This window comes from Lissotriton helveticus, chromosome 8 (genome assembly GCF_964261635.1).
Source record: "Lissotriton helveticus chromosome 8, aLisHel1.1, whole genome shotgun sequence".
NCBI classification, from domain to species: Eukaryota; Metazoa; Chordata; class Amphibia; order Caudata; family Salamandridae; genus Lissotriton; species Lissotriton helveticus.
The window spans coordinates 753,978,080-753,998,986 of NC_136069.1; the positions used below are offsets into that span (position 1 = coordinate 753,978,080).

General features: G+C 48.0%; 1 protein-coding gene across 3 annotated transcripts in view; it reads right to left on the reverse strand.

Annotated features, from left to right (window-relative positions):
- The window catches only part of SHROOM2 (shroom family member 2), a 904,672-nt gene that overhangs the window by 555,469 nt on the left and 328,296 nt on the right, over window positions 1-20,907 (reverse strand). For all 3 annotated transcript variants that reach the window (XM_078657588.1, XM_078657592.1, XM_078657589.1), the window contains exon 2: window positions 6,029-6,174. In XM_078657588.1, coding sequence (XP_078513714.1) covers window positions 6,029-6,174 — 146 coding nt within the window. The remainder of the gene's footprint in view (window positions 1-6,028; window positions 6,175-20,907) is intronic.

The following is a 20,907-nucleotide window of genomic DNA, read 5'->3' on the forward strand; positions in this document are numbered from 1 at the left end:
CCTGTTCGCCTACCGAGAGGTACCCCAGAAACCTCTGGGGTTCAGCCCTTTTGAACTCTTGTACGGACACCCGGTTCGAGGCCCCCTCAGCCTGGTCAAGGAAGGCTGGGAGACAGCAGTTCGAGATACCCCGCCGGATGTCTACCGGTACCTCCTGACCCTCCGCAATCAGACTCGGAAGTTCCGGGAACTTGCAGAGGCCAACCTCGAGGCCAGCCAGGAGGAGATGAAACGCTGGTATGACCAGAACGCCTCCTCCATCGAGTTCGAGCCGGGCCAGCAAGTCTGGGTCATGTCCCCGGTTGAACCGTGTGCCCTCCAGGACAAATGGACGGGGCCCTTCAAAGTGGTGGAGCGCAAGAGCCCCGTCACCTACCTGGTAGACATGGAGTCCCCTAGGAACCCCCTCCGGGTTCTACACGCTAACCGTCTCAAGCCGCACTTTGCCCGCACTGAACTGAGTCTGCTGCTGGCGACCGATGACGGAGCTGAAGACGACTCTGAGCCACTACCGGATCTCCTCAGCACCACCGAGAAAGACGGCTCCTTCGAAGGGGTCCGGCTCTCCTCTACCCTGACCCCCGAGCAGCAACAAGACTGCCGGAGGATGCTGGGGCAGTTTGCGGATCTGTTTTCCCTCATGCCGGGGGTCACCCGGTGGTGTGTCCACGATGTGGACACCGGAGACAGCCCACCTGTAAAACACCGAGCTTTTCGAGTGCCCGACCGGGTTCGGGCCTGCATCCAATCAGAAGTGGCCAAGATGTTGGCCCTGGGGGTAGTCGAACCCTCCAACAGTCCCTGGGCCAGTCCCGTTGTCCTGGTCCCTAAGGCCGCCTCCCCCGGAACAGCTCCAGAGCTCCGGTTCTGTGTTGACTACCGGGGACTGAATGCAGTCACCAGGACCGACGCCCATCCCATCCCCAGGGCGGATGAATTGATCGATCGCCTAGGGGCCGCCAAATACCTCAGCACCTTCGATCTCACGGCGGGGTATTGGCAGATCGGCCTTACTCCTGGTGCACAAGAGCGATCGGCCTTCTCGACCCCTGATGGCCACTATCACTTCAAAGTGATGCCCTTCGGCATGAAAAATGCGCCGGCCACCTTCCAGAGACTAGTGAACCAGGTGCTGGCCGGACTAGAGGAATCCAGCGCCGCTTATCTAGATGACATTGCGGTGTACAGCCTTCAGTGGGATGAGCATCTGACCCACCTCTGGGAGGTCCTGACGGCCCTCCAGCGGGCCGGACTAACCATCAAAGCCAGCAAATGCCAGATAGGCCAAGGGTCCGTCACCTATCTGGGACACCAAGTGGGGAGCGGCCAAGTAGCTCCCCTCCAACCAAAGATAGACGCCATCCGGGCCTGGGAGCCCCCGGTCACCCAAACCGCCGTCCGAGCCTTCATGGGGCTCACCGGATACTAGCGGCGATTTATAAAAGACTACAGGAGCATTGTGGGGCCCCTCACAGAACTGACCTCCAAGAAATTACCCCAGAAGGTGCATTGGACCCCAGCGTGCCAAACAGCCTTTGAGACTTTAAAGACTGCCATGTGCACCGCCCCTGTGCTCCAGGCCCCCGACTACAGTAGAGAGTTTGTAGTCCAAACCGACGCCTCGGAGCACGGCATCGGGGCGGTCCTGTCCCAAGTTAACCCCGAAGGAATCGACCGGCCTGTGGCCTTCATCAGCCGACGCCTACTGGCAAGAGAACAGCGATGGAGGACCATCGAGAGGGAAGCCTTTGCCGTGGTGTGGGCACTCAAGAAGCTCCGGCCCTACCTCTTCGGCACCCACTTCCGAGTCCAGACCGACCACCAGCCCCTGCGGAGGTTAATGCAGATGCGGGGAGAGAACCCGAAACTGCTGCGCTGGTCCATTTCTCTGCAGGGGATGGACTTCACTGTGGAGCATCGCCCCGGCAACGACCACGCCAATGCTGACGGCCTGTCCAGATTCTTCCGCCTCGGCGAGGAGAATCCCCAAGAAGATGGGTGACTCTCCCCTGCCTTCAGCTGGGGGGGACGCGTGTTGGACCCGGCCTCATGGCGTGGTCCTACCCCTCCCGCGTGGCGGGCCCCGGACGACACCAGCCCTCCTCCGGACCTCGGGCGGCCCCTTCGGCCCGACCCCGCACGCCCCAACACCACCGATCCGGCTGCCATCCCGGATCCCCATCACCAGCCTGGCTCCTGCGTAGGCCTATCACGACCTAAGCACGAGGCCGTGCCCGACTCCATCTTGGGTCCCCCACGTCACGACCACGTGGCCTCGGCCCAGGCCCCAGCGAAGCCCCGACATCGAGGTACCAAGATCCTCCCAGGTGGTCGAGTGGCCACTCGACAGATCCCGGAGGGAGGGGAGTTTCGATGGCCCTCCAGCCGTCCCCGGACGCCTGGTATCGATCGCCCTCCGGCCTCCCTGGGCGCTGGCTCCACCCCCCTGCTGGGTGTCTGGACACCATCACCCCGGCCCCTCTGACCCTCAGGCGGGAGGGTCCGGACATCAAAGGACCTCCGTCCTATATCTGGGCCAGCCCCGGAGTAGGACGTCAGTTGTATCCTGGACTGGAAGCCCTACTGACGCTGTCACGGCCGACACCAGACGAACTCATCCTTCCTGTAACCCGTCGTCCATCTGAGAGCCTGCTGGCGCTGCCGCGGCCTACCTTGCTGAACCATCTGAGAGCCTGCTGGCGCTGCCGCGGCCCACCTTGCTGAACCATCCGAGAGCCTGCTGGCGCTGCCGCAGCCTACCTTGCTGAACCATCTGAGAGCCTGCTGGCGCTGCCGCGGCCCACCTTGCTGAACCATCTGAGAGCCTGCTGGCGCTGCCGCGGCCTACCTTGCTGAACCATCTGAGAGCCTGCTGGTGCTGCCGTGGCCTACCTTGCTGAACCATCTGAGAGCCTGCTGGCGCTGCCGCGGCCTACCTTGCTGAACCATCCTGTAAGCCTGCTGGCACGGCCGCGGCTCGAACCTCTCGGAACCCCCCAGCTCGAGGATTGAGAGCTGTGCGCAGGGTATCCCTTCCTCCCCCCAGAAGCGAGACTGTCCCGCTACCTCGCCCCCCTTTTCGAGACTTTACGGATCCCTCGATCCGCCTGTATATACTGCCAAGAATCCGCAACCCTTATTCCTTATAAAAGCTTGAGAACTTGACCTCCTGTGTGGTGTCCGTTTGTAGTGTTGTGATTACTCTGCTGTACGATCCTAGGAGAGGGCCCTCACCCAGGAGGCCTCTCGGTAACGCTTGGCTACGTCTCGACGGAGAGGTGGACCTAGGGGTGGTCAGTCAGACATCTTCTGCCTCCCCCGGGGTCGCCTTTCTAACAATACCTTGGTAATTACCACTAACTTTCAGAGAGGTTGTTTTAGACAGAGTTGTTCCATCCAAGTGACTGGAGCTATATCCTCAGACATGGTACTGTAGATGCGATTGGCTCAGTACAGAATGTGTTACTGCACTACCAGTCGTCAACATACGGGTGAGGCTGCAGCACCTGGCAAAGTGGCAAGGCAATTCATTAGGGCGTGCTACTGCCGAGGGTTATGGGGCCTTGTGTTCACCTGAAATACTAGATCATCAAGGAAAGCTCAAAGTCCACTTAAATACTCTACCTTCAATTCTCTGGAGGCTACTAAGACATTACAAGGCCATCATGTCATCAGTGGTACCAAAAGGTCAAGACCAGACGTCACTGCATGTCCTTTAATCTAATAATGGTTAACACCCATCAGTAGAACCGGCCATGGTCGTTCAGTGCTTTCCGCCTTGAGCCAACATTACACTTTATTAAAATAGTTATTAGGTGCAACCCACTGTACAAACAGTATTCAAATACCATCTGATTTCCATCTCACAAGCGTGCGAGCTTAAGAACAAACATCAGCACATAGGTGAGAATTTGTTTTCAAGGCACCACTGATATTGTTTTCTGCCGAGTCACATGTGCTGTCAGCTGGGCCCAATTTTGTATTCTTTCACTTTGTGTTCATGAGAGTAATATCTGACAGCTAGGTATTCGTCTTTCCTTAATTCCTAGAACAGTCATGGTTAAAACAAAGAAACAGGGCTTTGGGGATAGAATGTTTTTACTTGCTCAGCTTGCAGAAAGGGGTGAAGCATACATTCAAATGATTATTTAGTTTGGTTGCCTGGTGGCTGTTGTGGCTGTGTGTTGATAATTTGCCTATAACAAAACTGAGAAATCTCAGCTGTAGATATAACACGATTACATGCAAAACAGAAAATGTATAGTTCAGCTGTTGATCTCCCAACTCAAGGCTGTATGTGCGACATCAAAGAGTTTAAATACCTATATTCCAAGAGGAGTGCTTGGTCTTGAAGACCTACGTTAAGAAAATTACTCTAAAAGGATTGTCTTTACTTAGGGGTAGATCACAAGTGCAATCAGAGAACTTTGTTGAGAACCCCTAAAAGGCTTTTGTTGGAGATGCATGTTTCTACTTAGTCTCGCAACTTGTCTCCACCAGCACTGACCGCAATTTGTATTTGTATTTGTAGGCATACTTATAGAGCGCGGCTGTCACCCAAAGGGTATCCTGGCGCATGTGGTGCCATTTCCACTTCTCGCTCTGTTGGTTGCACACTCGCTCCCTCAGCATGTTTCAATAAGTCCAGCATGCCTGTCACATTCTACTCTCCATGTTACTGCCAACCCACATATTCTGTCTTTCATTTCGTCCCTGGTCATTCGATCTTCCCTTTCCCTTTCTTTCTCACACTCACCCGTTGCTCTCTCCTCCCTCCATATTCGCTCCTTCCCTTTTTATATTGTATTCAGTGCCCCTTCCTTTCTCTTACTACGCAATCTATCCTTCACTACTGTCCTTAGTCAAGCTCTTCAGTCACACTTTCCGTTAACCATTACCAGGATGCTGCTTTCCTGCTGATGCCACAATCTTGGCTGCTTTGTGATTACTCCAGCCACTAGCAGTGAGGTCCAATTTTTGCACCTCTTGGCACCTAAAACATGAGGTCCCATGAACCCACTGCTACCTCATTATCACTGTCCACCTCTAATGACTTCAGCGGCAAGTAATAAGACCAGGCAAATATACCTTGCAGACTAATAAACATGGTCTTAAATACAACTAAAGAGTACATAGCACCTATCAGGTGAAATATTCTTGCACATTAAAGTCACCAAGTTCCGGAATTGTTTTAAAGAACTGAGTGTGGTAATTTGATGCATTTTTACACAATATCTTTGCTAATAGTACAGGGACACACTATCCCCCTTACACCGATGACCCAACATCAGTGTCTTAGCTGCTTTGCTGTTAGGACCATCACAAATTCGTCCTTCAAAAGCAAACAATTTCCTTCCTGGCTCCTTCTGCTTGGCAGAATTTGCTATTTCGATGTCTTGATGCGGTCGTGTCACAGCATCTGGTACCACTGGCCCCTATACATCATAGGACATTCGATTAGATCATAGATCTGCCTCAGTGTCTAAGTCCCGGGTTGCGAATGAAAATGGTTAACATGATTTCAAAGGCTGGCTGTAAAACCATGCAATTAAACGGCACAGTGTTTGCCACTATACAAAAGTACATCATGCACGATCAATAGAAAAGTTTGTATGGTGAAGCACGGCCTCTTAATATAAATATGTATGCCAGATTGTAAAATAACATAGACCCTCTATCCAATTATGGGAGGTATTCAAAGCTAAATCAGAGATCAGGGCTGTCCCAAATATACAGATAACAAAAACCATGAGAGAATCCAGTAGATGTAGGTCCCCTTTTGTGTTGTAACCCGCTTTGCTTAGAACCAAGAAGCTGCTTAATTTGCAAAAAAGCTGAGCGAAAACATGAAGAAACCCATTACTCACAGCCAAGTGCTAAACATACGACATACATTGTGTATTCAAACAAAAAAGCACCATCAACACTCATCAGCCGAGGTGAGTATTCACTCCATTGTCCCGACTGATTTTATTAGGATGGAGATTGTCCGCTTGTGTGCAGTGACAATGCTATAGCCACATCTTACCTCTTCACAATCATCTTCAACGTCTTATGTGAGCCCTTCACTAGGCAGATTGCCTCCTGCCTCATTCCGGAGAGTTCCACGTCATTAATGCTGATGATCTCATCCCCTGCCAGCAACTTCCCTGCAGCTTTACTCCCATCTTCAATCTGCAGAAGCAAAGAACATCACGGGTTAGTTGCTAAGTCGGATCACAGCAACAACTCTAGATCACTCCTTTGAGTATCATCACTGAACTAGGTGGTGTAAATTGAAGAATTATAAACAATTTCTTTTCAAAACCCTTTCCCTCCAAACAACACATTCGCTATTTTCTTCCTGTACATTCACTGACCTCATCAATTAATTTGATTTTTATTTTGTATTTTTTTTGTGACGAGAGTGTAATTACAAATACAAAAATAAACGGATAAACAGACATATGGCAATCATTTAGCGGATCAATCAAATTACATGTTGGTCAATACACTAAATAATAATATTCCGTTTTTTTTTACTTTCCTAACCTTTCTTCTCTGCTCCCCCCCCTAAATGTTCCTATCTGAGCTGTCATGTAATAAATTCATCCATAGGCTCCCAAACTTGTCTCAGCTTCTTATGCTGTATATTAGTCCCTATGATGGTCATCTCCATACCAGTGATACCTAGAAGTTGATACCACCATACCTTAACAGTCAGGGCCATCTGTGGGTTATTAATAATCTGGCTAGGACGATCACCACCATTACTAACCCAGTATTATGCGAGAGAGACGCCTGATCTCATCCAAACAAACAATTGTCGGAAGAATATTAATCAGCTTGCTAATTTCTCAGAAAACCTGGGTCCAATAAGTTTGGATTGCCCTTGTCAATAAAAATATGTGTAGTGTCCTGGTCAAGAAATCGAAAGCAATTAGAATTGCGTCCGCACCCCATTTCTGTAATTCTTTGGTAGAATAATCTATGTTCTGATGAGTTTATAATGATGGACTTATAGCCGGTTAATGTTTATATACTTGTAACAATTAGAGATGCTGGAAATTAATTCTTCACTAGTAAATAGGCTGAGATGCCGTATCCAATTCAAAAGTCCCGCCATCAGCCAAGTGTTTTAAATGACTGTCCTAACAGAATCGCCTGAAATATAGTGCCATTTTGATTAACTTGAGAATCGGGTAGTCTATCGCATTTAAATGACCTAGCAAGATTTGCACAAAATGCTTTGCACCTGTCACTTTATTGCGAAATGTGCACATAATTTTTATCTAGGAAAATGTTTCTGTAACAGAATCGTTTTAGATATTGCGCCATCCTCGATTAACCCGAGATCAGGGTAGTTTATCGCACTTTAATGACCTAGCAAGACTTGCACAAAATGCTTTGCACTTGTCACTTTATTGGGAAAATTTGCACATATTATAGTGAACTGTAATATTATGGCAAACATTTATTCGAGGTTGCTTGCTTGGAATATACGCCCATCACAAAGGGAATGCACTACAATTTCTATGTGTTTATGAGTTGCCTTCAGTTCTGTAATTACGATGGTTTTAATCACATATCGATAAAAATGTAATGTACATGTTCTGCTTATATGGTTGTGTTTGACAAACCGAATAAAGCATTTTGAACTGAACTGACTGTCCTGATCGTCCATTAGGAGCTGATAAACACAGCGGAAAATGCCTTCACCAACAGTGAATGTAAATAAATCCAACATAGGCATTCGCGAAAGTGAATCAATTACCTCTGTTGTTGATTTCTTGCACAAAAAAAAACCAAAACATGTTTACAAGTACTTAAAGAACCCAGTGTTGGGTATTGAGAATTGAGGGGAGAGGACAATAAAGAATTTAAAGCCAATTTGAGTGTGGCTCAATGGTTAGAGCGGCAGACCCTGATGCAGAGGTCTAGCCCGGGACCAGGGTTCAATTCCCCGCCTCGGCGGGTCTTGAGCTCAAAAATTCCACAGACCTGATAATTCTCGCCTTGGTGCCTATTCCAATCATGGAGTCCCACTCTGCAACTCTGGGCAATAGTTGCTTAATCTCCACAACGGCCCCCACAACGCTAAGGATGCCTGTCCTCCACCTTGGGGGTGCCCAGGAGTGGACACCTCACAGGGAAAGCCAGGATGGGTTCCACAGCGGTATTCGTACAAGCGCCTTGAGACCCTTGCGGGTGAGTAGTGCGCTATACAAGTATCAATTTACAATTATTGTCGAAAAGCTGGCCAATGCTGTGTAGCCGCGTGCCAGACCATGGATTCACAAAGACGTGAGAGAAACTAGGTAGACTCGGGTTGTGCCAAAGTGATGCACCCACGAAGAGGCAGGGCAGTTAACAACTGTTAATTCCACATATCATGCAGGTTTAAGAGTGCATGCTTACTTCAAACCGGAATAAGCAAAAAGCACAATTTAGAGTTGTGCCACGGAATTCTTGTTAAGCAGAATCTTGATATAATTTACATAAATCTTTCACTATACTTTTTGCGAGGGCGGTGGTGCATCCATAAAGCAAGGGTGTGAAGCTAAAGGCTGAACGCTTAAAGCAACATGTCCTACAAGCCAAATGTTAAAAACAATTAGAATCTGTGAAAAAGGGATCCTTAGTAAAAACGATGATGAGGGTTTCACTTATCATGTCTTTATTACGAAAGCTACAAGTACAAAATATACCCTACTGATTGGAGAAGAAATTCGCCCCCCAGGAGGGGGCAGTCGAGGATGCACGGCTGTTCCCCTTTAATTCCCTTGCCCTGCTAAACTCTTTTTTTTCTTCTCACTCCCCATTTTAGTCGCACTCTCCAATGACGCAACCCCCTCAGTTTTTAATGTCCCTGCATTGGAGCACCTTATTTACTTTCCTGGAAGCGACTGATGCAGACATGCGTGTGTGTGTGTCTGGCGCCACACAACAAAACGCAGAGCAGACTTCTCCTGAGACACTAATGAGAGCCCTTGAGAAAACGGGTGCGCAGCTCCTACAAATGCTTCGACAATTTCCTTAGAGTTCAGCTCGTGCCTCGCTCCACGTTGCCACGCAATGTTGCCCTCAGAAGGGCTGTGCTGTTCCTTTGTGCAACCCCTGCACATGACAACACGTCTGAAGGATGCCCACACACATACTACCACCACAAATGTGGAGAAGCGGAATTGTCACCAGTATCCCTCTTTAGAAGAAAGGCACCCTCCAATGCCAACTGTCCTCGCCAACAGTCAAAACAATCATTTCCCAAGTCACAGTGTTGGGTCCCTCTTCTATCTAATGGCGGTTTCCAGACAGAAGTTCGTCACCCAAACTCCTGGCTGAAAATGAACCAGGTGATATCACAAAGATGACTCATTTGCCAATGCAAGAGAGAAAAACACCTTTCAGACTGGTATGTCACAAAACTTTTCCATTTAGTGCAGAATAATGGCTTTGCACCCGGGGCAAGATGGATGCATATATCCTGGGGATCATCTACCTTCTTCAGGAAACTCTTGCCAATGAACTACATTTTCTCTGAGAAGATTCGAAAAAATTTAAAACTATTCTACTTTTACTTCCGCAGTTATTTTGTGACTCCACTCAACTGAAACTGGTGGATCATAAAAAATGAACTTACATTTGTGATGAAATAAGTAGCCCTTCAAAACTAAGTAATCAGCCTATACTTCCATGCAGGTAGTGCTGTTTAAACTGTAAAGTTCATCGCAACACTCTTTGCTTTTAAGTTTGACATGTAATGGTGAGTGGGCCATTCATGGCAGGCTTTTATTTCTATATACATTCTAAAGCAGTGGTTCATAACCTGTGGTCTAGGGACCCGTGGTGGTTCAAAAAAGTCTCTTCAGGAGTACACGACTGCTTCGAAAATTACATAATATTACCAGATTAGTAAAGTGTATATAACTAAAGTTTTAAAACATTCAGTAAATGTAAAGAATTTGAAATTGGTGGCTAAAAATTACATTAGTATTCTCAGATTAATTTGTGGGAGCTGTGCATGTGCAACCAACATAATATAGTATGGACAATAAGTGAACTCAATTGATTTTAGAAAAGCTGCAACCTTCTTATTGAAATTAAATAGCTTTGCTTTATTTATATCTGCTTGCAAATTAAATATTTCATCATATGTGTAAGTTTGATGAATGCTTGTTTCTGTATTTTTTTGGGTATGTTTTGGGGTTCAAATCATCAAAAATGCTTAGGCCGGGGTCCAGGCATCCAGTTTAAAAAGCACTTGCCCTCCACACAGCTGTGATCATTTAAGGTTTATTAATCCGCTGCCTGAGCTGGAAATCACACGACATTGGCAGCAGCACAGTTGGGAAGTTGGGAGGAGAACAGTCATTAACCCACATGGATGCTGAGGTCTAAATAGACAGTGCAACTGTCACCTGACCTTTTAACCTACACTAATATTGTTCTACATTTCTTTGCTTCCAAACAAATACGAATCCATTCCCATGCAATGTACTGGTAATGTTTCACATTACAATACTACATTCCTTCAAAGTCAGTCCTATTGGCATTGCCAATGCCTATTTTGAATTGTTTTTGCACCACAGCAGGCATTTTTTCTTTTCTTAACTCTCAAGCGTGTAAAGCGCTCTGATACCCACGGGTCAAGCTAGCGCTGTATAAAACTTTTAAAATAAAAAATAATAAATAAGCGTGAGTGTCAAACCTATTGTCTGTGCCAATGCTTATTTTTTGAATTTTGAGTAGCAATTTGCTGTGCCGTCGGCTCCCTCTTCTGCTGTGTAGAGCAACTGATAATTGGCTTCGAGGTAGTCTTCTGAAGGTAATTATGGTGGATTGTTATCTCACATCTACATTAACTTTACAATCATAGGTTTCTAAGCCAGATGGATCTAGCCTTTCATCTTTCTGAAGCAAAATGACCATCATTAAGTTGGGATGTAGTTACACCAATTTTTCAAAGAACTATGAAGTCACAAGTCTGTTGTAGCAAGTACAATACATAAATAAATAACATAAGCTTACGTTACTTCTCTCTCTCTCTACTAGCCCATCATTTTACAGCCTTCATGCTGTGTTGGGGAAAAAACTATTTTCTACATTTCAGACATTACCCTTGATGCAACTCCTTCTTTCACAGAGGGGTTGCTAAAAAAACCTGGTAGCCCCGTAAAACCCTTCTTTAGAACCTCAAAACGAGGTCTAGGACGTGGAAACATAAACTTGCATTTCTTGCCTCGGTTTTCAAAAACGTTTGACTGCACGAAGTTGTTCTGAGTATTAGTTACAACAACGATAGTACACTCGAGGTACACGTGTGCTATACCCTTAGTTCTTATTGTTGCATTACCGCGAAGAGTTCATTTCTCCACTACATGAGCCTTTGACGGGGTTCCAGGTGTGTTACACCACCTGAAAACCTATTGACAGGTTGCCCCTGCCCAGTGGTTAATTTAAACAAGCACTGGCGTTGCCAATAGGTCTCGCAGTAGGAAAGTTGGAGCTATTACAATTGCAAATAACAATGCCTTTTATTTTTGTTTTCATTTTAAAAACATAAAGGGCTTTGTCATTTACAAAAACCAATAGCTCCACCTTTCCTACTGCGAGACCTATTGGCAACGCCAGTGCTTGTTTTATTTATGTGTTGGTTTTGAAAATAGCAAAATTAATAGCTTTGTCAGTTACAATGTCAATAGTTTTAACTTTCGCAAATGTGACACCTATAGCATTTGTAATGCAATGTGTGTTGTATTTACGTGACTTAGATGTATTGATATTACAAATAACAATGGCTTTTAATTTTGTAAATAATTAATACTTAAATAAAAGTTATTGTAATTTATAATGGCAATAGCTTAAACGTTTGTAAATAACTTTTGTGAAGATTATGTTCTGTGTATTTTATTGTGACGAAAATCCAAGAACATTGCATTTGCACCTACACACACACAGAGCCACACACACACACACACACGCACACACACACACACACACACTCACACACACACACACACACACATATAGATGTGGTGGTGGTGGATCTGGGGGATATGGTGGTGGTGGATGTGGTGGTGGATGTGGTGGTGGTGGTGATGGTGGATGTGGTGGTGATGGTGGTGGATGTGGGGGTGGATGTGGTGGTGGTGGTGGATGTGGTGGTTGTGGAGGTGGTTGATGTGGTGGTGGTGGATGTGGTGGTGGTGGATGTGGTGGAGGTGGTGGATGTGGTGGAGGTGGTGGAGGTGGTGGATGTGGTGGATGTGGTGGTGGTGGATGTGGTGAAAGTGGTGGTGGATGTGGTGGTGGATGCGGTGGTGGATGTGGTGGTGGTGGTGGATGTGGTGGTGGATGTGGATGTGGTGGTGGTGGATGCGGTGGTGGATGTGGTGGTGGTGGTGGATGCGGTGGTGGTGGAAGTAGTGGTGGATGTGTTGGATGTGGTGGTGGATGTGGTGGTGGATGTGGTGGTGGATGTGGTGGTGGTGGATGTGGTGGTGGTGGTGGTGGATGTGGTGGTGGATGTGGTGGTGGTGGATGCGGTGGATGTGGTGGTGGATGTGGCGGTGGATGTCATGGTGGATGTGGAGGTGATGGTGGATGTGGTGGTGGATGTGGTGGTGATGGTGGATGTGGTGGTGGATGCGGTGGTGGTGGTGGATGCGGTGGTGGTGGTGGATGCGGTGGTGGTGGATGCAGTGGTGGTGGTGGATGGGGTGGTGGTGGTGGATGAGGTGGTGGTGGTGGATGGGGTGGTGGTGGTGGTGGATGGGGTGATGGATGTAGTGGTGGTGGGTGTGGTCACACACACACATATAGATGTGGTGGTGGTGGATCTGGGGGATATGGTGGTGGTGGATGTGGTGGTGGATGTGGTGGTGGTGGTGATGGTGGATGTGGTGGTGGTGGTGATGGTGGATGTGGTGGTGATGGTGGATGTGGTGGTTGTGGAGGTGGTGGATGTGGTGGTGGTGGATGTGGTGGATGTGGTGGATGTGGTGGAGGTGGTGGAGGTGGTGGTGGTGGATGTGGTGAAAGTGGTGGTGGATGTGGTGGTGGATGTGGTGGTGGATGTGGTGGTGGTGGATGCGGTGGTGGATGTGGTGGTGGTGGTGGTTGATGTGGTGGTGGTGGATGCGGTGGTGGTGGTGGATGTGGTGGTGGTGGATGTGGTGGTGGTGGATGCGGTGGTGGTGGGAGTGGTGGTGGATGTGTTGGATGTGGTGGTGGATGTGGTGGTGGTGGATGTGGTGGTGGATGTGGTGGTGGTGGATGCGGTGGATGTGGATGTGGTGGATGTGGTGGTGGATGTGGCGGTGGATGTCATGGTGGATGTGGAGGTGATGGTGGATGTGGTGGTGGATGTGGTGGTGATGGTGGATGTGGTGGTGGATGCGGTGGTGATGGTGGTGGTGATGGTGGATGTGGTGGGGGATGCGGTGGTGGTGGTGGATGGGGTGGTGGATGGGGTGGTGGTGGTGGATGGGGTGGTGGTGGATGGGGTGATGGATGTAGTGGTGGTGGGTGTGGTGGATGTGGTGGTGGTGGGTGTGGTGGATGTGGTGGTGGTGGGTGTGGTGGATGTGGTGGTGGATGTAGCTGTGGATGTGGCTGTGGATGTGGCGGTGGATGTGGCGGTGGATGTGGCGGTGGATGTGGCGGTGGATGTGGCGGTGGATGTGGTGGTGGATGTCATGGTGGATGTGGAGGTGATGGTGGATGTGGTGGTGGATGTGGTGGTGATGGTGGATGTGGTGGTGGATGCGGTGGTGATGGTGGATGTGGTGGTGGATGCGGTGGTGGTGGTGGATGTGGTGGTGGTGGTGGATGCGGTGGTGGTGGTGGATGGGGTGGTGGTGGTGGATGGGGTGGTGGTGGATGGGGTGATGGATGTAGTGGTGGTGGGTGTGGTGGATGTGGTGGTGGTGGATGTGGTGGTGATGGTGGTGGATGTGGTGGTGGTGGATGTGGTGGTTGTGGAGGTGGTGGTGGTGGATGTGGTGGAGGTGGTGGATGTGGTGGTGGTGGATGTGGTGGTGGTGGATGTGGTGAAAGTGGTGGTGGATGTGGTGGTGGTGGATGTGGTGGTGGTGGATGCGGTGGTGGATGTGGTGGTGGTTGATGTGGTGGTGGTGGTGGATGCGGTGGTGGTGGTGGATGTGGTGGTGGTGGATGCGGTGGTGGATGTGGGTGGTGGATGCGGTGGTGGTGGAAGTGGTGGTGGATGTGGTGGATGTGGTGGTGGTGGATGTGGTGGTGGTGGATGTGGTGGTGGTGGATGTGGTGGTGGTGGATGTGGTGGTGGTGGATGTGGATGTGGTGGATGTGGTGGTGGATGTGGCGGTGGATGTCATGGTGGATGTGGAGGTGATGGTGGATGTGGTGGTGGATGTGGTGGTGATGGTGGATGTGGTGGTGGATGCGGTGGTGATGGTGGATGTGGTGGTGGATGCGGTGGTGGTGGCGGATGTGGTGGTGGTGGTGGATGCAGTGGGGGTGGTGGTGGTGGATGGGGTGGTGGTGGTGGATGGGGTGGTGGTGGATAGGGTGATGGATGTAGTGGTGGTGGGTGTGGTGGATGTGGTGGTGGTGGGTGTGGTGGATGTGGTGGTGGTGGGTGTGGTGGGTGTGGTGGATGTGGTGGTGGATGTAGCTGTGGATGTGGCGGTGGATGTGGTGGTGGATGTGGTGGTGGATGTGGAGGTGGATTTGGAGGTGGATGTGGTGGTGGGTGTGGTGGTGGATGTGGTGGTGGATGTGGTGGATGTGGTGGTGGTGGATGTGGTGGATGTGGTGGTGGTGGATGCGGTGGATGTGGTGATGGTGGATGCGGTGGATGTGGTGATGGTGGATGTGGTGGTGGATGCAGTGGTGGTGGTGGATGGGGTGGTGGATGTAGTGGTGGTGGGTGTGTTGGATGTGGTGGTGGTGGGTGTGGTGGATGTGGTGGTGGATGTGGCTGTGGATGTGGCGGTGGATGTGGCGGTGGATGTGGCGGTGGATGTGGATGTGGTGGTGGATGTGGTGGTGGATGTGATGGTGGATGTGGTGGTGGATGTGGTGGTGGATGTGGTGGTGGATGTGGTGGTGCATGTGGAGGTGGATTTGGAGGTGATGGTGGATGCATGCACACATGGATGGATGCAAATGTGAATTGGTGGGTGAATGGATGCATGGATACGTTTATAGTTGATAGGTGTATACTTGGATGAATATATGGTTGGATGGGCGTGCCTGCATGCGAGGGTGGATGGGTAGAAGTGGCAGCACACGGAGATGGATGAAAGTGTGAATGGGTGGATTTATAGAAACTGGATAATTTCAGATACAATTTATAATAAGAGGCGCTTTGCAGGCAGAGAAGGTAGCATTTTCTATTGCCTCAGAAGACATGGTTGATAAGTAGGTCCATCGCACTAGTGTTAAGATAATTTTGAGCCTTAATATTTTTTAATAGATCGGTTGGGAAAATCATCCATCTATAATACCATGGAACGGTGTAATCATTCTAAAATGGACAGTTCTTTTTCTAAGCTAACAAATCAGCCACTCATTAAAATGCAATTCCTGTACATTTTACATGTCTCCGCAATTCGAAATAGAAAGAAAGCCGGGTGGCAGAAAAAAATGACGCTTTCTAGCCCAGAGTCTGTCTGAAGTATTTTTTTCTGCTAAAAATAAATAAATAAATAAACACAAAGTAAATAAATAAAAAAGGTGTCTCTCACACTTCATTCATCGCAAAGAGCTTGTACAATGCGGTAGTCATCACGCGCGACATGGAAATACTCCCCACATAGGATAACAAGTATGTGGATCAAAAGAAAAGTGCGATTTAGTGCATGGGGGAGGGGGCATATTTACAAGGCCGGGAGAGAAAATAAAGAAAAAAAATGAGGCGAGAGTGGAGAAGATAACAAGATAGACGAAAGGAGGGTCCGGCTGGGAGCTGGGAAAGAGGCTAAAAGGGCTGAAAGGGAGGGGAGAATGCACATAGCACATTCCAATGAAGTCTGGTGGGGGGCGGGTGGGGAGCAGGCATATGGTGTTTGAGTGAGCAGCCTTTGATGTGCGAGCGAGTGGGAGGGAATAGCAGGGGGCGGAGAAGCAGATTGCCTTCAAGGCAGGAGGCAGGCAGAAGGCTCGGGCAAGCTCGTGCACGAGAGCACATGCACTCGTGAAAAACCTCTTTTTTGGGCTCATGGTGAAACTCTTGGTTTCACTGCTATAGACTCGTCCTATTCCATTCCTGCGGAATGGAAATAGGCCGAGACCTAAAAAACAAAAAACAAATAGGTGCCGGGGCTCTCATCAGGAGGCAGTATGCACCGCCCATTTCTCCTGTTAGCGCATCCTAAAACATAACCAACTACTAACCCTGAAAGGGATGAGAGGGTGTGACGTAATGGCCAGAGCTGCCAACTTCGGAACTGGGGAACCAGGTTCGAGTCTCAGCCTCGGCTCAACATCCTGTGAATTATGCATTTACAATGGGGAGCGCATGCTGTCTTAATGGTCATAGGAGACTCCTTTCTTGGGACATAATAAGTCTGAACTTCAAATGGATACACAACTAGGTTCAGATCCTTCCTAACAACCCAAACACACCATGGGAAACTGAAATTCACCTTCTCAATGGCTGAACGCCAGAATCCCCATCCATTGAAACCGCCTGAGCATTCAAAATGTTTGCTATTAAATGTATTTAAGCCAGAGACACAGGGGGCACTCTGGAATATCTGAGGAGATGGGAATATGCCGAATAGTAACAGTGTACCTCACGCATGTCCTACAATCAATGGATCTCAACCTCCTCCGTCTAATGGTTTAAAAGCCCATTCTAATAGTGTCTGGCGACCCAAGCAGCGGTTTTTGATTTACTGTGTTCTGGAGAAGGAGGTACTCCCAAATACCTGCAAGATTAGTCTGCAATCCAGTGCCAAAGGCAATAATTTGGCAAAAAAAGATCTTCTTTCAACTATGCCATCTTTGTGGAACGTTGATGAGATACCACAGCAGTGGTCATCAGTTCTGCACCATCCCATGTTGACTCTTCTTGTAATGAGCAGCGTGCCCCCATTAGGGCAGAGGAGGGCCCCTGCTGCCAGTGCAGCAAAAGTGAAAAATAAAATGGTAATATAATGAATTACCATTTTATTTTTCACTGCCGCCAGTCCGAAAAGTGTTTAGGGGCGGGGCTGCTTCTGACTGGCAGCAGGGGAGAGGTGTCTTGAGACGGTCAGCCTGACATGTGCAGTGTAAACCTCTCCACCTAGCTGCCTTAGACAGCTGGGCAGAGAGCAGGCACATGTCCCCTGTGCCTGCTGGGGCGCCAAGGCAAACCGCTTCAGCCAATCCTAGCTCTTCAATCATGCTGCTCATCTGCAGCATGAAAGCAGCATCAGGATTTGGAGAGGGAAGCTGGATGAGGCTTGAAGAGGATTTGTGCTGGCTGCCGAGGAAGCAAGGTGGCGTGGTTAAGTATGCTTTATTTTTTACTTTTTTGGCCCACTGACAGGCACTGTGAGAAACTTCCATTGCCTTCAGGATAGATTCCAGAGTTCTCATTCACGGCCTGTTATAAAAATCTGTTAACGAGCATGATTTAGAGCATTGGAATGTGAGCCTAAAGGCACTGTGATTTGTCACAGTGCCTGCCACTGGGTTAGGCACTTGCTCGACGACCATCCACTTTTGAGGGTCACCAACCGCCACTGCTTATAGTGTGCGTGGAGAACTTATGACCAGAACTATAGTGGGGCATATCAACATGGCTTACCTTATCAATGCTTTCAGAAGATTTTACAACAACCTGTTAGAAATGCAGTTCCTCCACTATTTGCCACTAATGATGATGGCTGCGTTCAAACCTCTGAGCATCACACTCAAGTCATGATGCAGAGAGTTTGTAACACAACCATCTTCATCTCAATGGGGTCGATCTGCATTTAGCCACCAAATGTTGCCACCTACCTGCCATCTCTTTCTCCTCCGAGAAAATTAGATTCTACCTGCCTCTTTGCAGTAAAACAAGAACGCTTCCTCCATCAATAGACACGAACCTCCACATATAAAATTTATACCAAGTATATATTTTTTTCTAAGCTAGCATATTCTTTTTATTTAATATGCATTCAACGTTCACTTGGTGGTAAACAAATTGGTTACTATTTTCACAAAGCAGCTGTATGTCCAATTTTCTCTATTTAACAGTTTCATAAAACATTTCTGTAAGACATGTCCAAGCAAATCCCTATCAAAAAGTTGCTGCTGGGTTGCTAACACGGGGATTTCAGAATGTGCATTTACGTGAAGAACAAGGAAGTACCATTCAATCACTTTAAATCTTGAAAACGGTCAGTTTCCAAAAGTTGTATATGTGCCTCACATACATACGGATCTTCTGCGCCGCCTCAATTGTTCGGAGCCCTCACACATAATCTGCCAGAAAACAGGCACTGGCAAAATCAATCGGTCTGGCATTGGCTGCCAACCTTTTTGGTTTTTGTCAGTGCTTTTTTGCTTTGCAATTTTGTTTGTAAAACTATTACAAACACACTTTTGGTTCATTAAAAAGCACACACTGGCACTAAAGGGGAGTACTTTTTTCTAAGAAAGTACACTTTGTGCAAGAGCAGAAAAACATCACTCACACAGAACTAAGCCAAAGGTTGAAGTGGACTTACTCACTGCTCCAGGTTTTATGTTGGAGTAGGTGGAAGAAAAATGTGAACAACACAATAAAAGACCAATGCCTGAAGAGGGCTGGCTGAAGACCCCTGTAAGTAAGTCTTATGTCACTGTTAACCTATCTAGACAAGCATCCGTGTGTTTCTTTCGCTACACTCTCTGAAACACCCCTGCCTGTTCCACCATCAAGTGCAACGAATTCACTCTACTAAAGACTCTTGTTTCATTTAGGTCTGGTGCCAATGTTGAGTCTCTGATGGTTAAGGTGTGCATCTGGAAGACTCGGCCCTAACACAGAATCACAGCTCAAGAAACAATGCCCTCTTGAGCCCCCTTGCACAACATAATAGGCACCCTTGAAGTGAACTCTACTAAGAAGAAAAACACTCAACGATACACAAAAGGACATCCGGGGCTGAATATAAAGTCACCACATCTATACCATCATTTGATGGAATAAATAAACAATGCTGTGCCCCCATTCAATAAAAAAGCAAAACAACCTGCTGTACCATCAGTGACCTTCCACCATTGATCCACAGCCGACTGCTGACAAAATGGGTATTATTTATGTCACAATGAAGGACATTTTATCTGCTCAAGTAACAAAAAAACACTTAACACGTGAATAGATGACCATAACTTTCGACTTTATCAAGGTACATTTGCAATAGGTACATCAGGGACCCCTTCACTAGGTACACAATAAAAATAGCTCTTTACTTTAGGAAATAGGTTCTGCCCATTTAATCCCAATGGATTTTTCGTTTTTTTGATTACACGGTTTTGGACTTTTACTGTGATTGAGTATCACCAACTGAGTGTCAACTCATAATAAATACAGAGGAAATGGACAGAGAGCACTAACCGCTAGTGTCTGCCTTCAAAGAGAAGGCTACAGCTGCACAGCTGGGGTAATAGGGTTTGGTCTTGTTACAAGTGAACACGTGGGCACACATGCAGGATGAGCATGTGAGAGTATTGTCTTACTTGTTTGTTCTCTATGCCCAGGTAGCCTGTCGCAGAAGGGAACTTTCAAGGATTGTTGCTGACCTGGTGTAGGCCTTACAATGTGAGTGGGCATTCATATTGGATATCTGTAGCACTTACTGTGTGCTCACTACATCATACCTTAAGGACAAAATCTGCACTACCACACAGTTAAGATACCGGTTAAGTATGATTCTTATGGTAAACATATATCCAGAGTGCAGCTCCACTGTCAGTTTTGTGATATCTCTACTCCTCATTGTACTTTGAGAATCATATTTCCCTGGCTGAGCCACGATCAGATTTCAGGCCTTTGTCCACACAACCAGATCAATTTAATTACTCAGCAGGAGGATCTAAGGCCTACCCACACAACAGATCCATTTGACAGTGCTAGGCCCAGTATCTTGGAAAGAAAGGGGTGCGGAAGAAATGTGCATGTGCTCATTAACTCTTGACACTGCGCATGGCATGTGCAAGCTAAAGCCAACAAAAACAAAGGAGGCATGCCAGACCTCTGGAGCCAAACACAAGAGGGTCATCCTCTGAAGCTATGGTGGGAAGATATCAGGCAGCGGCGTCAGCTGGGGCTAAGGCTCTCACAGAAGATCTTTCCAAAAACCACTTGATCTGCCGTGCTGAAATGTCCTAGAATGCTGTGCAGGATAGTTGAGGCAGCGGTGGGATGATGTGGCACCCTACGAGTGGGTAGAGGTGCCTACCTTCCAGAATATTCCTCCCACACTTAAAGACCCCTGCACAAAGGAGAGGCAATAGGGAACTCACTAAACCTGGTAGTGACAATGGCAAAAGAATGCCAGAAGGAGAAGCCACCTGCTGCAACTGCAAGGATGGACGGAAGGACGTTGACTCCAGCTGGCACCTAGGGACTAGGAGTGTTTCTCCTGGGCCAGTGACATTGTCCCTCTTTTACCCCCTAAAGGACAGTATAGGGATGGACCAGTGGGGGGCCTGGAGGGTTCCACTGGATCTTTTGTGTACTGGTCCTGTAGCAGGTGAAGAAGAAAAAAGCTCCTGTTAAAGTCAAGTGTTGAGGTCAGGAGGCCTGAAGAAAATGCTCATGTGGCTCAAACTGGCCACCAGGAGCTAAGCAACAACAAAATGTAAATCAGCTCTACTGTGCCGGAGAAATCCACCAGTGAAGCGAGATCACCCGGGAGATAGGGTGGGGAAAAAAGCATGTTGCACTCTGCTGTAAATATTCATTTATCCCTAAGGAAGACT